Genomic DNA, 16,919 nt, shown 5'->3' with positions numbered 1-16,919 from the left:
GTTTTATGTCAAAATTTTCAGTTTTTGACAGTATCTGTCACAATTGACCTTGAAAACAGAATATGTTTTCAGACTTAGATTCCGCACGGTAATAGCTATCCAACAAGCCATAGATTGTTAAAATCCGTCCATTTTTAACGGAGATATCGAAATATTTGTGTAAACGACTTTTCCCCCTAATCCAGCAGTAGGAGTTTTGAGCGCTGTATGGCAAAGAAATGCTTGGGAGCAACGAAAACACGATTTTTATACTGTTACATACAATTGTTTCTAAGTACCAAAAAATACTGTGTACAGCATCCTTTTTCATGCCATTTAGCGTCGGATCGATTTTAGCACGGCTCGTTTTTGGCAACACAATCGTTCGAATATGACATATATAAACCAGATGATGGCAGACTTTTTTTAAATTATATTGATTTGAACTGCTTACAGCAATAAATGCTGGAAGAACATAACATCCATATACCATTCGAATCAGTTCGTCGAGATCAGCAAATGCGTGTGTGACAAATAATTTCACTCAATTTTCTCGGAAAATTTCTTTTCTACAAATTCAGATTCATACGAAAAGTCGTATGCTCCCAAACAAAGTTCCTGAATTATGTTTGGTTCCGACCTCTAGTTCCGGAACTTCAGGATGATATGTGAAACGAAATCAAAATTGTGTAACTCATTTTTCTCGTAGATGGCTGAACCGATCTAAGATTCAAATAAAATCTAAGAATCATCTAAGATTCAAATGAAAAGTTTCTAGATTCTATAAAACATCTTGCTCTTCAGTCAGATCCAACTTCCGGTTTCGGGGATACAGGGTGATTGGTATAAAAATGTCTATTCCACATAAATTAATCAGGTTTATCGGGTTAGCAGATTTGGATAGTCGATAAAAAAAATTAACTTTTTTCAGTTTTAGTGGTATTCAGTTGTCGATTCAAAGATGTCTTCACTGATTTTCAAATATTTTGAAAGAAATGTAAACTATACAGCTTCTCAGATAAATTTATCTGACTTCGGCCATACCGATTTTAGAATTCCGGTTCCAGTATAAAATCGTTTCTCAAAGCTCAATCGTTTTCTCAAAAAAAGCCTTATCAAATTTCAGAAACAAAAATTCAAATTAAAATAAACTTATATACAAAATCAATTAATCTTATACATACATACAAAAATTAATTAATTTTATCCAATTATGACTCACATAATTGATTATCACTCTTCTAGATTCAAATTCGATCCGATTTGCAATTTCGACATTACAGAGTAATGAGTGATTAAAATCTCAAATTGTCGCTTAAAACGACGGTCATTAAAATTATGTCATGAAAACTTAAAGACCGAAGAATATTCATGCAAAAAACACATGCGGATTGATAAAAAAAAAGGTATCATCTCACTTCTCGGTGGATTAAACACGTTTTTCTAGGAAAAGATCGGTGAAATGGCCTCCGCGTTTGCGTGACACCACTCGATTATATTTGGTGGGAATACGTGAATTCATTGGTTTATGTGGATAAACCAGCAACGAAATACGCTTTCAAATGCTTGAAAAAGTGATCGAAAATTGGACCTTCAGAAGAACCTTTGAGAAAAATAGTCGTGACGGCCATATTCCCGAAATTATATTTTACTGTTAAATGCCCAGAAATTACCTACCAAATAAAAAAAAGTTGGTCATTCCATAATTTGACATGTGTTTTATTTAATTTTCAAATCAGCAAGCTTTTAAAAAACACCCTTTATAAAAATATTGGCGGTAAATTATAAATATTTTTTCCTACTCACTATATCAATGTTATCAGGAACTTAATTGAGTAACGGCAAACATTATAAAATTTTGCATTCTTTTTTAGAATTCGTATTTTCTAATTTATGTGTTCATTATTTTGTAGAATACTAATGCCAAGTTTATTTCCGATGACATGCATATCCATGATTTACTATCGGTTGATTTTATCATCATCAAACAATACAATTTTTGCAGATGATTTCGGTTATTGTTAACATTTGTCAAATTTGAAACTGCTGAGATTGTCTGAAAATAATGTTTATTGTATTGTATAATTCAATAAGCTGAAAAGACGATGTGTTACGATTCCTACTCTTCTGATGAGTATTTCCCTAAACTTTAGAAAAAAAAAATAATAACACGCCAAACAACAATTTAACAAAACTAAAACCGTTCAACTAGTCAACATTATACTTAAAACATATGCTGCTTCAAAACACCAAATATTCCACCCGATGAAAGACCATTGCAGTTTAAAGCCGGGTATAAATAAACGTTTTAAAAAAACAGATATTTCCAATGATATCTTCCACGGAATATCTTATTATGGATCTTTTATTAGTTAACCAAATAAACATATATTCTAACACATTTAAAATGCATTACAATTAAGTAAACATAATACATTATTCTGTCGGTTTCTCTAGTTGTCACTGTCGAAATGTGTGCAACACCCTGTAAGCTTATAATGAAGTTTTTTTTACCACACAAAGACTTGAACGAGAAGGCGAAAGACCAGTAGCTATTGAATTCTTGCAGAACGAATCGGTTCCGAACACCGCACTTTTGGCTGTTTTGGCTATTCAAGATCGCTGCTGATGGATTTTTTATGAGATGTTACTTTGGAATTGGTTCCGGCGATGTTGCGCGTGTGAAGAAGTAAGCAGAAAAAACGTTGCTGGGGTGGTGACTCTTATGTAATATAAATATCGAATAATTCAAATTGATGATTTCAAATGTTTTGGAATAGGTTCGCATCCAATTTCCGAATTATCTTGGTTGACTGCAATCTTTCTGCGACACCAAAGTGTTATCGTAATTATAGATTGTCTGAGTAATAACCTGGTTCAAGTTATGCCCATTAAGCAAGAATATATGCCTAGCAATGCTGTGTACTGTTTATGACCGCATGTTTGTCCTATTTTCTGTAAATTCCTTATCCATGCAAGATAAACAAGGTATCATGGGATATTGAATACTAATTTTATAGGGAAAAAAATTATCAAGTGCACCACTTACCTATAATGGAGTGAACTCTTACGCTGAGCTGAGTCCGCACGACAAGAGAGTTTTTGCGGCTAAAATGAAGAGAGAGAAAAAAATGAATATTTAAATTTGAGCAAACACACGTTTCTGTTTATATTTACTGACTGTGGCAAACAAATGAGTAAGCGTCGAAAGGCCTAACAAGCATTCGTATGAGGCAGTCGATAATATGACGTCATTAGAATAAAAGTTTTTTCAAAATTGGTTCTAGCTATGTTAAGCATGTTCTACCGTGTTTAAAATAGTCAAGCTGTTGATTAATAGATCGGAAGTTAGCGATGATTGACGAACTTTGCAGAGTTTGCATAGAGTGACTTCAAGGGAAAAAGTAGGGCTATTGTACCAAAAGTCGCTTCATTAGTCGAGACGCATTTTTTTTGCCGATTACCTGACTTTCAATTAAAGAAGAGACAGCATATCTCACTCTAACTACTGGTTTTGGCATATGAGAAGACTACTCGAACTCAGATGCCCACTGGAGCCGTTACCCTACATACTTTCAATGTAGTAAAGTCAAAGTATTACAAAATATATTTAAAATATGAGGATCACACCAAAGAAATCAATAGTTTTTAAAAACTAAAAACTTTGTTCCGAACAATTGAACTAAAATTCAGTCCACATATCCCAACAAGCCTACCGTTCATTAACAAATCCATGTAGATCATTTTCATCATAGTTCCGTAGCTTCGCCAAACTCACAACTGAAGCAAACTCGCCTTCGCTAGGCAGTTATTCACAAATTAAATTGAGTTTTTACTTGTTCGTAATTGAAAGAACAAATTTACTTCCTGCAGTTTTGTTCCCACCGTTGCTTGCTTCCTTGCTTGCTGGCTTCCTTCGGTGATAAATTTGCTCATCGCCATCGCCTCGGTTGCTTCGTAGTGACGCTAGTGGCAATGTTGCCAGATAATACCGTTTATCAATACCGATGCGATTTATTTTGACGTAGAACTATGTTTTATTTTATTACGCTGTCCTGGGTTTCGTTTCGCGATTGATACAAAGTTTTTGCAGATTTGATGTCCTTGTTAGATTATTTTACTAATCAGAAGGAATAAAGTGTACGATTGTTGTTTACACTACATAGTTCAGATACGCTAGAGTTTGCCCCTTTCTTTAGAAAGATATTAGAATTGCTGAAAAACCGGCTTTCGAACGGAGCCTCGGAGACCGATATTGTTTTATACCATTCGACTCAGTTCTACGAGATCGGAAAATGTCTGTGTGTGTGCACTTTTCGAAGATATTTTTATCGCTCAGTTTGCTCAGAGATAGCTGAACCGATTTAAACAAACTAAGACTCGTTTGAAAGCTACTATTGGGCAATTGATCAAATTCGAAGATCAAATGATTGCGACTTTGGGCTCCGAAGATATGATGGTTTAAATTACGTGACCTACAAAACGCGTTGATTTTTTACCGCGCAAGTTTCTTGGAGATGGTATTAGTGACGTAACCGACAAAACATGTTGTTTTTAATCACTCTAATATACCTTATGATAAAAAAAAGAACCGGAATTTTCATTTTAAAATTCCCGCGCTTGTCCAATCGGTAAACTTTTATTCTCTCAACGTTGGCAACACTTTTATACACATTCTGTCAAATTTTGACGCATATCGTACGATTAGTTTTTGTTTGGCGTCTATACAAAGAAGTTGAAAAATTTTCGTGTGGCGATTTTTATAATGGATGAAAATTTAGAACAACGTGCGTGCATCAAATTTTGTGTTGCAAATGGATTTAAGTGTTCCGAAACGTTGAAAATGTTAGAAAAGGCCTTTGGTGAATCGTGTCTAGGAAAAACACAGGCATACGAGTGGTATAAACGCTTCAAAGGTGGTCGTATAAGCTTTGGATCATGATGAGATCCCTGGCCGCCCAACCACATCTGTTACTGAAGAAAATATTGAATCGGCGAAGCAAATCGTGTTGCAAAATCGTTCTGTACCGATTAGAGAGATTGCTGTGTTGTTGGGCATCTCTCATGGATCAGCCGAACACATTTTAACTGATGTTTTGGGTTTGAAACGCGTCGCTTCTCGGCTGGTGCCAAAAAAGCTGAATTTCATTCAAAAACAGCGTCGTATTGATGTGGCCAAAGAGATGATTTCCAACGCAGATAGTGACCCCACATTCATCGAATGCATCATAACTGGTGATGAGGTGTGGATCTATGAATATGACGTCGAAACCGCACAACAATCGACCGAATGGCGCTTCGAAGGCGAGCCGTTGTTCTAAATTTTCATCCATTATAAAAATCGCCACACGAAAATTTTTCAACTTCTTTGTATAGACGCCAAACAAAAACTAATCGTACGATATGCGTCAAAATTCGACAGAATGTGTATAAAAGTGTTGCCAACGTTGAGAGAATAAAAGTTTACCGATTGGACAAGCGCGGGAATTTTAAAATGAAAATTCCGGTTCTTTTTTGATCATAAGGTATATAAGGGTGCCAATATTTTGAGATCATCCCTAATTTCGTTAGGCGCTATTGTTCAAAAGTTTAAGCACCTCGAAAAAATTTCCCACGCAAAATTTTAGCTAAATCGGACATAGGTAAGGGGTGCAACCCGTCGTCGTTTTTTTATGTCAAACATCTTGGAATTCCTCCCCCACACCAAAAAGATTCAGAATTGCATGAAACGTCGAGATTTAGTGTCATCTCGAAAATTTTTTTATTTGAAAAATCGGCTTTCTGGGAGAAATTAGAATGTCCCAGAAAGTCTATTTTTCGAAAAGAAAATATTTTTTTTCAAGTGTACCACTAAATCTCGACGTTTCCTGTAATTCAAAGACTTTTGGCATCAAAAACTGTTTTTCGATTTCCGAGAAATTTCATGTACCACCGCCCACCCCCCCTCCATGGTGATTTTTAGAGATCTTTGAAAGTTCCACTAAGTGGACTAAGAAGGGTTTTCAGATTACTGCACACATGTTAAATGTGGCAAATCCATCATCAAATTACCGAAACACATTCGCTCCAAATTAGGTCAAAAAAATCTATCGCCGAAAGTTCTGAATTGGTATGCTAGTTGCCGTAGAATCAACAGATTCAACATACTCAAGCGAACCCGGTGTACAGCAGATGAAAAAAAAAAATAAACACCATAAAAAGTAAGCAACAAGCTACCTGCTCCTTTCGCAACTGGCTGCCGATTAAAGTTAAAATATAGGCATATATTTAAAGATTCCATTTTGTGCGAACGTTCATGCGATGCAGAAGAGAACGATACTTCTTCTTGCATTACGTAAATACTTCCTATACCGAACGAAGCAGATCTGCTACTATATGAAATCCTAGGTGCAGACCAACAATCAAAACCGTCGGCTGAGCACGAAAAACCAATAGGATGACATCATTTGCGCTGCTGTGATTAGTTAGGGAAAACATAGGTCGATTCTAACCATGTTTTCAAAAGTATGCTATTGAAATACTGAAACGATGTTCCCATACATGTTTAAGTTAAATATTTCCGAATCGATTGGTAGCTAAATTATATAAATCCATCTACAGACTACTGAGTTATTAGCTTTCAAAATTATGACAAAAAATCTAAAGCGGCTAGTTTTATAATTTTTAATTGACAACAAGTCACGTATTTTTATATATTTTTAATGCCAAAAAATTATCTTTTTATCTATTGAATTAGGTTGAGTTTTATCCGGATCCGATTTTCAGTGTGATGAAAGTTAAAACTGCCTAGACTACATATAGCTGACGACACTAAAAAACAAAATTTTCAAAACAGATCGAAAAACTATTCTAACCTGTCGGCCTGGCTATTTGATGACTTACCTACTGCAACTGCGACAATTGCCGAATTCCGGTTTCGGAAAGAGATATTCGAAATGTCCAATATGACACGCAGAGAAACAGAACACATTGGATTCTAATATATTGAGTCATTAAATCAACTTCAAACATTTGTATGAATCAAATAGAACTGCATTATAATTGAAATTTGAATCAAATAAAATCTCCCATGTGTAACAAAGCATATGAGATTTCAGTACATTAAGATATGGATTCAAATTAATTTTTTTTATTGAATTCAATCAAAAATTTATTCGATCCAAATGCTTGTTACAGTACATTAAATGTATTTGAATCAATTATGTCGTGGTATCGATCCAAATATTAAATTATGTTCATGTAAATTTGCAATCAATTTTGATTTAAATTCAACTGAAATATATTGAGTCTTAGCTCCAAACTCATGGATGTTGAATAAAATATCTTGTTCTTGAATCAAATTCTAGAGAATTTTGATTCGAAAATATTGTCTTTAAATCAAACATTGCTATTACAACGCAAAGAATAATAAAAACGAACGCGATATTGAAATCGTTAGAATTGTGTAATACTATAGTAGGTAAGGTATATTATGAATTATGCATGTGACGAGAACCTATATTTGTATTCATTTCAGAAATTTTGTAAATTTATTGAAAATGATTGAACGAAAGGATGTAGAGGAGTTAATACAACAGGCAATGTTAATTGCGCACCCATACTTGGCTGAGCGTGCAAAATGCATCGATGGTATTGAGAATTGGAAAAATACCTTATTAATATTGATCATACTGCTGCAAGAGTGATATACCGCTTGTAATCGGCAGTGACATAAATGCTCACCATATCATTTGGGGCAGCACAGATATAAATTCGAGAGGCTCTGATATGATGGAATTCGTGAGCAGTACAAACCTGCACATAGTCAATGCAGGAAACCGCCCAACTTTTACGAGATCTGGAAGAGAGGAGGTTTTGGACGTAACTCTCTGCTCTGATAGAATTGCGCATGAGTTGGTGAATTGGCTCGTCTCCGATGAGCTCGAACCTTCGTTGTCTGATCATAAGTACATATTCTTTGATGATTCAAACGTTAAATTTGATATTGTCACATATCGTAATCCCAAATCTACAAACTGGGACCTCTATGAAGAGGGCTTGGCGACTAGATTTTACGGGTACCAACCAACAATTGAAACCCCAATTGATTTGGAAAATGTTGTCGACGAGACAAACTCACTCATAGTTGCAGCATATGAAGAGGCTTGTCCACTTCGGATTGTGCGAGCTACTAGAGGAACTCCTTGGTGGAATGCTGAACTTGCTAGACTAAGGAAACTATGCAGAAGAGCTTGGAACCACCGACGCAGAGATGGGTCGGAGGCATTCGTGTCGGCTCGAAGGGCTTACAAAAATGCTCTTCGATCGTCTGAGCGAAGTGGTTAGAAAAGCCTCTGCACAAATGTCTCTAGTCTCAACGAGGCTAGCAGATTAAATAAGTTACTTTCGATATCTAAGGACTTTAATGTCAGTTTCTTAAGAACTTCAGATGGTGAACACTTGTCTGATGAAAGTGATGTACTTCACTGCCTTTTTAACACTCACTTTCCAGGATGTATGGATCCATCACCGACAGCTCTTCCCGAGACTTTTTCAGGTAGTTACGATTCTTGGGCCCTTGCTCGAAGCGTTGTGACGATTGAATCGGTCAAATGGGCAGTTGAGAGTTTTGCTCCGTACAAATCTCCTGGAAAGGATGGAGTTTTCCCAGTGTTACTGCAGAAAGGGTATGAACATTTCAAACATGTTTTGACGAAAATACTTACTTTTAGTCTTGCGACAGGATATATTCCAAGAGCCTGGCAGAAAATAATTGTCAAATTTATTCCCAAAGGCGGTCGCGACACTTATGAGGAAGCGAAGAGGTTCAGGCCTATCAGTCTTAGCTCATTTCTTCTTAAAACAGTGGAACGCATAGTCGATCACTATATCAGGAATGTTAGTCTGGGCGTGCAACCGCTACATGGAATGCAACATGCTTACCAGCGTGGAAAGTCCACTACAACCCTGTTACATGATGTTGTGTACAACATTGAAAAAGCTTTCTCACAAAAGCAATCTTGCTTGGGAGTTTTCCTAGATATTGAAGGTGCCTTTGATAACGTGTCTTTCAATTCAATTCTGGAAGCAGTCCGTGGTCATGGCATACCTTCAAGTATCACAAATTGGATACACGCAATGCTTAGCAATCGACTTCTTTGTTCATCGCTTCGGCAAGCAGAGATTAGAAAGCTGAGTGTCTGTGGGTGTCCTCAAGGTGGTGTACTATCCCCACTTTTATGCAACCTAGTCGCTGATGGTTTGTTAAGGAAACTTAATAACCTTGGATTTCCGACTTATGGTTTTGCCGACGATTATCATATATTGATGACCGGTATAAGCATTAACACTCTCTTCGATTTAATGCAGCAAGCCCTGCGATCTGTTGAACAATGGTGTTGTCAGGTTGGATTGTCTGTAAATCCGGGCAAAACATCAATGGTGCTTTTCACTCATCGTAGGATAATCACAGGAGCTCGTCCGTTACAGTTCTTCGGTTCAGAGGTCACTGTGGTCGATCAAGTTAAATACGTCGGGGTTATTCTTGACTCAAAACTGAATTGGTCTGCTCACATTGACTACAGGATTAAAAGAGCTTGCATGGCTTTCGGCCAATGCAGACGAGCTTTTGGAAAATCATGGGGACTCAAACCCAGATATATTCATTGGATCTACACAACTATTGTTAGACCAATTTTAGCATATGGATGTCTTGTATGGTGGCAGAAAGGAGAAGTCGCGACAGTTCAGTCAAAGCTAAATCATCTCCAAAGGATGGTCCTAATGGCGATGACAGGAGCATTCACGACAACTCCTACTGCTGCTATAGAGGCGCTACTGTGCATTTAACCACTACATGTGTTCCTAAAACAAGAAGCATTATCTTGCGCACACAGTCTTAAGGTTACAGGGCTTTGGAACAGTATGTTAATCCTTTAGATTATGCTACCAGCCACACTCGCTTGTGGTCTCAAATGGTTACGTGGGATGAGTATTTACTCGCTCCTAGTGACCTAACTCTCACATGCAGTTTTCCTTTCAAAACATTCAATTTGAGCTATCCTCTTCGTGAGGAATGGTCGTCTGGTTGTCTGGAACGACAACTTGATGAACACATAGTTTGTTATACGGACGGTTCTCTGTTGAATGGTCGTGCTGGTGCTGGTGTCTACTGTCGTGAAATGAGGCTGGAGCAGTCTCATTCACTTGGTAGATACTGTACTGTGTTCCAAGCAGAAATCTACGCGATTCTGTGTGGAGTACAATCGGCACTTCAGCAGAGGATCTGTGGTAAACGAATTTATTTTTGTTCCGACAGTCAGGCAGCCTTAAAAGCACTCAGTTCGAATGACTCACGGTCGAATCTAGTGATCGCATGTCGAACTCAAATTGAAGACCTCAGCATTTCAAATGCTGTTTACTTCTTATGGGTACCCGGCCATTCTGGTATTACTGGAAATGAATGGGCTGATGAGTTGGCTAGAGCTGGTGCAACGAATGATTTCGTTGGTCCTGAACCAGCTTTACCACTTTCAACTAGTTGGATAAAGCACAAGATTCGTTCTTGGGCTGCATCCAAACATGCCAGCTACTGGCGCAGCTTGCAAACTTGCGCTCAGACAAAAGCATTTCTACCAGATTTAAATCTGAAAATGTCAAAGTGTCTACTGCATTTCTCCAAGCAACATTGCAGTATTCTGGTCAGAGCTCTGACTGGACATTGCAAACTCAATTATCACATGGCTACTATTCAACGTGCTGAGTATTATTCGTGTGATTTGTGTGAATGCGATTATGGTACTTCATATCATCTGATATGTAACTGTCCCGCATTGACGCAGCTACGTATCCGGGTTTTTGGTTCTCCATACATGGTTGAGTCTGTGTATGCGGAGCTAAAATTGAAGGATATTCTCTCGTTTCTCACCCAATGTGGTAAGGAGCTATAGTCAGACGGGTTCATCGTTCTTCCTGGAGTGAATGAATCCCTTCTGTATTCACCTTAAATAGGGTTTAGCAGATTGTTTGGAATCCTTTAGGGGGTGCCGAATTTACTTCTGCTCGTACATACTGCGAATCGTTCTGCATTCTTCCGGGAGTTCAGAATGGTGTCGCTTTTGTAAGATCTCTAAATCCTCTCGGGGGTTGGAGGTTTTATTAACAGCAGACTGTTCGGGACCTCGTAGACGTTCAGAATTTACTTCTGCTTCCACTAAATGTGATCCTCAGCAGATTGTTCGGCATCCCTTAGGGGTGCAGAATTTACTTCTGCTTTTATGTGTTTTTGTGTCGTCAATTTTTCCCATCCTCCTAGTCCAACCCTTACCATTTCCTTTCAATCCTTCCCTCTTATATATCGGGAAAATGATGCTAAAAACAAATTGATGGCAAGGCACAAATCTCCAAATATCAAGGGGAACGTGCCATTTGAGCCAATTTGTTCTGATTCCTGAAGGTATATTATGAATTATGCATGTGACGAGAACCTATATTTGTATTCATTTCAGAAATTTTGTAAATTTATTGAAAATGATTGAACGAAAGGATGTAGAGGAGTTAATACAACAGGCAATGTTAATTGCGCACCCATACTTGGCTGAGCGTGCAAAATGCATCGATGGTATTGAGAATTGGAAAAATACCTTATTAAGCTGTTAAATTCAAATAAACAAAATTTTATTTTATCGAGAATCTACCACTTCTGAATAAATCCATACCATCTCGTATACCCGGCTTATCAAGAGAAGTTAAAATAGACAAAAAGAAATGATGAAAACATATTTTAAAAGGAAGTGTAGTTATATTGCATATAAATTTGAATTAAACTCAAAACGTTTATTTTTTTTATATAAAGTACTTATGCTTTTTAAAACAACGGCGATTTTTTAATTAAAAAAACAGTATTCATAATTATCAGTTCAATATTCATTTCAAATAAAAATATGGTGAATTTCAATAAATCTATCGTTGAATCTACACACAATCGCACGGAAGCCTGATTGTAGAAACAAAACTTATTTACTTTGAATCAAATAACAGTTGTACTTGATTTCAACTGACTTCGAAATCGAAGAACGATATAATTAAATTTAAAATTAATTGTATTTGTATCTATGCGTGTAGAAACGAAAATTATTTGCTTTGAAGTAAATATCAAATGTATTTAAATCAAACGGGAAAATAAAATAGCCCCCCCCCTAATTCAAAACAAAATATCATTGAATTCAAAGCGCCATATATTTGAAATTTAAATACATTTTTAGGCATGGAAACTTCATCAATTTCTCGTGAAATGTTGATGATAAAGGCGCCATTACACCACTAGGGGGATTAAAATAGGTTGACATTGACATTGTCAAACTTGTTCAGTTAGGTCTATAATTTAATCATGAATCGTCGTTTGATCTATAATTTAATCATAAATGGACACTGGCAAAGTCGGATTCAATTTCGAAGATCAGTTCTGGTTGAAAGGATACTTCAACAAGCAAAATTGCCGCATCTGGAGTGAAGATCAGCCGTAAAGACTGTCCCAGAAAGTATGGACTCACATTGATTTCGATGTAAATAATTCACAAGTGTTAGATATTCAAATTTTATTCGATATACTTTGATATATATTAGACTACAACAACAGAATATTATTCTCAACACAGAGATGTCTATCTCCTCTGTGTGACGAAGAGCAAGCAAAATTTCTCCCCTCGCACTGACAACTTCAACGAGAGCTCTTCTCTTTCACATTTATACACCACTATTGTGTAAAGTGTGCACGCATCATGAGTGCGTTTGTTTATTTCCTTTTACCTCTTCCACTGAATCGCACCAAAGTGCTAGAGCATTAGCTAATAAATTCTCTGAGGTGGATGCAGATACTTTCACAGAGGTGTACACGCCGGTGAGCACTCTGCTGTATGGTTTTCGTAGATGAAGCGTGGACACGCAAAATCAGCAAAATAAAACAATTTATCGTAAAATTTTCGGTTTTCCTTGCAAATTTTTCATAGCAAGGCCAGATCTACTCTCTATTAATTGAAGTTCACAGAAGTGTTCGCTCACCATCACGCGCCAGTGGTCACTTGGGTGTATTTAGACGAGAGCGCGTGTGAGCGATTCATGCGAAGAGAATGTGTTTCACTCGCGCCAGCTGCTTTAACCACAAGCACACACTCAAATGCTGTCTATTCGACACTGAGAAGAAGTGCGCTTTCCTCTTTGTGCGGTGCTTCGTTTTTTTCATCCTCGGTGTGGCAAAAATCTGACTCTAGCGTGTATCACTCTGGTGAAATGCCATCTCTGTTCTCAACATTTGCTACTTAGCCATTGTAGACTAGCTGGCGAACCATCTTGCAAACGTTCCTCATTAAATTCCGTAGAGACTTCTTGGCGACAAGTTTTGACATCTTTTTCCAATCTTATTCGAACTGTTGAATGGTTTCGGCTGCCGAGACATGTTTCCTAACGTGCCTTCGTTAATGCCCAAAATTCCTCAATTGGTCGAAGTTGTGGGCAATTTGGTGAATTCATGTCTTTTGGGACGAAAGTGACATTTTTGATAGAATACCATTCTACCGTTGATTTAGAGTAGTTGCAAGAAGCAAGATCTGGCCAGAAGACAACAGGATACTTGTGGCTTCGAATCATGGGTAGAAGCCGTTTTTGTAAATATTCCTTGATGTATATTTCGCTGTTCATTGAAGCAGTGGTGATGAAGGGTTTCGAAATCTTACGGCAACTACAAATTGCTTGCCAGACCATAGCTTTCTTACCCAATTTTTCGACTTTAATCGATGTCTCGGACTGGTTCAACACTTGCCCTTCTCGCACCGTATAATATTGTGGTCCCGGCAAGGATTTATAATCGAGTTTCACGTAGGTTTCGTCGTCCATGATTATGCAGTTCAAATTTCCAGCAAGAATCGTATTGTACAGCTTTCGAACCCTCGGCCTGATCGATGCTTCTTGTTTCGGTCTACGTTTTGGTTGTTTCTGCTTCTTATAGGTTACAAGATTATACGTTTTTTTTGCACGAAGAACATTTGACTTCGAAGTGCCCACTTTTTTGGCCACATCCCGAACTGAATCCTCCTTCTTTTGCTCGAACGCCTTCAGTATACGTTTATCCAACTGAGGGTTAGCAGGACCTTTTTTTCGACCCGTTTTCGGTTTATCCTCAAAGGTGTTATCCCCATCGAACTTCCTGATTGCATTTCGCACGGCTTTTTCACTTACTCCTTCCATTTTTGCTATCTTTCTTAGTGACAGTCCGCGTTCTGTGCACCATTTGTACACAATTTTTCGACATTGTTCTGCTGAAAGTCTACGCATCCATACTTTCAGGGACAGTCCTTAAGCATTGCAAGGGCTAACAATGCAACCAAAAAAATGGACCGGTGACATCATTGGGCCGTACTTCTTCAAAGGCGACGATGGGCGGAACATTACTGTGAATGGTGAGCGCTACCGTGTGATATTTGACGATTTTTTTTTTCTTCCAAACTGGAAGAATTAGACATGACTGACATGTGGTTTCAACAAGACGATGCAACATCCCACACGGCACGCAAAATAAGACCCAAATTGAGGTGAACAGTTTATCTGACGTTTTGGGCCCGTCAATTTGCATGAAATCATCTGCATGAAATCATCTTAAATCATTAAGTTATATTGATAGTTCTAACGATTCCAATAAAAGTTTAATCAATTCTCTCAAATTTTCAAAATCACCCTTTAGATATAAAAACTAATTCATAGTTCAAATTTTGAAAATAAATAAAAGTTGCTTCAGACCCAAATCATATTAATGTTAATGTGTTAGTTTCAACAACTAAAAGGAAAGTTATAAAACGGGTGATGTAGAGCACATGGCTTGCACTTGTTTGTAGTGTCAGAAGTGACAACATACATGTTAAAAATAATGCTTTGTTTCAATGGAAACTAGATCGAGTGGTATGACGAAAGCAAGCTTATGTCTCGGCTTGCTGAAGTCAAATTCATTTCACAAACACTAAAATACTTTGTTTGTCCCACCTGTTTCTACCTCATTGGTATGGAATAACATTCTAGGACGATTATTGCTGGAGACGTTCTTCGCACAGCCAACCTGCGTCTGATTCCCAACCCGGAGTATTATTGATTCGACAGAGTCACAAAAATTGAAACAATATTTTACGATCACCAATTCGATTACTGTTTCGAATCAGAAAAATGTTGGTCTCCTCCGCCAGTCTGCACCTGAATAAATCACAACAATCTGCGCTTTCACAGAGTTCAAACACTCGCGAAAGCGTCCACTTCTGGAAACACTGCTTCTTGCCCTAAACCGGAATGCAATCAAAAGCCACTCAAGGCACGTAAAACGGTGGTAGTTAGCATTTTAAAAGTTTCTTGCTTCTAGTTTACACTGTGCGGGCTGGCAAGCTCCGCCACGAACATCGAGCTTGACAGCGTGCTGAGCTGCTGAGGTAGCACAAAAAATGAATACTTGTACAAAATCATTAGCAACCAGCAGCCGTGGACCGACGACACTGAGAAATATAAAGTTGAGAAATTACTCTCTCAGTAGCCGGTACTGCAGTGCCGAGGCTTTTGCGTTGGTCCCGCGCTAGCGAAGATGGCACAGAAACGATCCTCGGTTCCTGGAAGGGCCACCGTTACTTTGCCTTGCCGTCTAGGTAAAGTTAGGACGACCAACATGAGGAGAAAGTTTTCTTGCGATTTTGCTTCTTGTTCAGAGGGTGTCAATTTATTGCATTTCGCCTCATTTCCCCAGTCGAACAATCTGAAATTGTTCAGCATTTATTCGTCACCAGTCCGTTTTTCATTTTCAATCAAATAAGCAGACTCGTTAGTGTTTGTTAGTCACAAACCAATAGAACGTTCTTGCCACTTGATGTAAAACTGCACTTTCTTCAACATTTCAGTACAGAAATCAACATCGTATATGCTAATGAGTCTCGAAAAACCAACAGCACTCACAGCGCAACAGCCACTTATAGGAAGTGTTTAACAACCAAATTAGCTTTCGTTTTCGGTTGGCGAACAACAACAAAGTACAACACAAGAATAACAACAGAAAAAATTAAACTTCATACGGGCAATCCGATTGCGATTTGAGTTTCGCGCTGCGAGTTTGGCAAAGTGAGCGGAAATGCCAGTAGCATTGAAATTAGCGCCATGTTTTATCAGCGGCGGGTCCACCCAGCCGCGAGGCAGTTTAATTGAAAAAGTTGACTTGAGCAGGTTTTAATGGTTTTGATGGAACCAACGATTCGGGCATGTGAACGTGGAAAGTGAAATCATTTCTGACAGACCCCAGTCATAATTAAGTCACGACAATGAGAGCCGGCAAATAATAATAATAAAAAAACACTGCGCGCCGAACCGGCCAGTGCGGAATTTATCGGTTGGTCTCGGTGTCTTGTCGGCGACGCCATAGTTGCAAATTCCACACACCAAACTGCAGTGACTTATAACCGGCGATGCATGCAGTAGCCAGTAGCCGGTAGAAATCGCTTTGCTGGGCTGGAAAATTAAGTGCACTGAATTGACTAGCAAGGTGTCTGGTCGCTGACGCCCTCATTCTAAAATCGATCAGAATTGATCGTATCGGAATACGAAGCAGTGCTATCGAGCAGTTTTTTTAAACAAAAATAACTCACTGCAGAAAAGTTCAGTACCGATTTTTTCCAAAATGCGATTCTCATTGAAACTGATTTCACATGGCAAAAAATCAGCTGTGAAAAGTTCACCAACGAACATTCTGCTCGATGATATGCACATGATTAAAAATATTAGCCAATTTAGCTTGAATATTATACGCAGAAGTAACAGGAGCGCAGGCTATCGCTATGCCAATTCAAACGTTACACCTGCTGTGTGTTTGAGACATACACAATGCTGCACTGCTGCTACTTCTAAAAATCAAATTCATACAAAAAACCTATTTTAATCCACCTAGT

At 38.0% G+C, this 16,919-nt stretch overlaps 1 protein-coding gene across 9 annotated transcripts in view; it reads right to left on the bottom strand.

The window, feature by feature from the left end:
- LOC131437244 (FH1/FH2 domain-containing protein 3) overlaps nt 1–16,919 on the bottom strand; it is a 328,287-nt gene that overhangs the window by 109,707 nt on the left and 201,661 nt on the right. For all 9 annotated transcript variants that reach the window (XR_009230740.1, XR_009230739.1, XR_009230741.1 and 6 more), the window contains one exon: nt 3,029–3,087. Coding sequence is in view for 6 of the 9 variants with exons in the window: in XM_058606462.1 (XP_058462445.1) it covers nt 3,029–3,087 (59 nt within the window). In the remaining 3 variants the exon portion in view is untranslated. The remainder of the gene's footprint in view (nt 1–3,028; nt 3,088–16,919) is intronic.

This window comes from Malaya genurostris, chromosome 3 (genome assembly GCF_030247185.1).
Source record: "Malaya genurostris strain Urasoe2022 chromosome 3, Malgen_1.1, whole genome shotgun sequence".
NCBI lineage: Eukaryota > Metazoa > Arthropoda > Insecta > Diptera > Culicidae > Malaya > Malaya genurostris.
The sequence above is the reverse complement of the archived record's forward strand: the minus strand, read 5'-3'. Positions and strand labels throughout refer to the sequence as shown.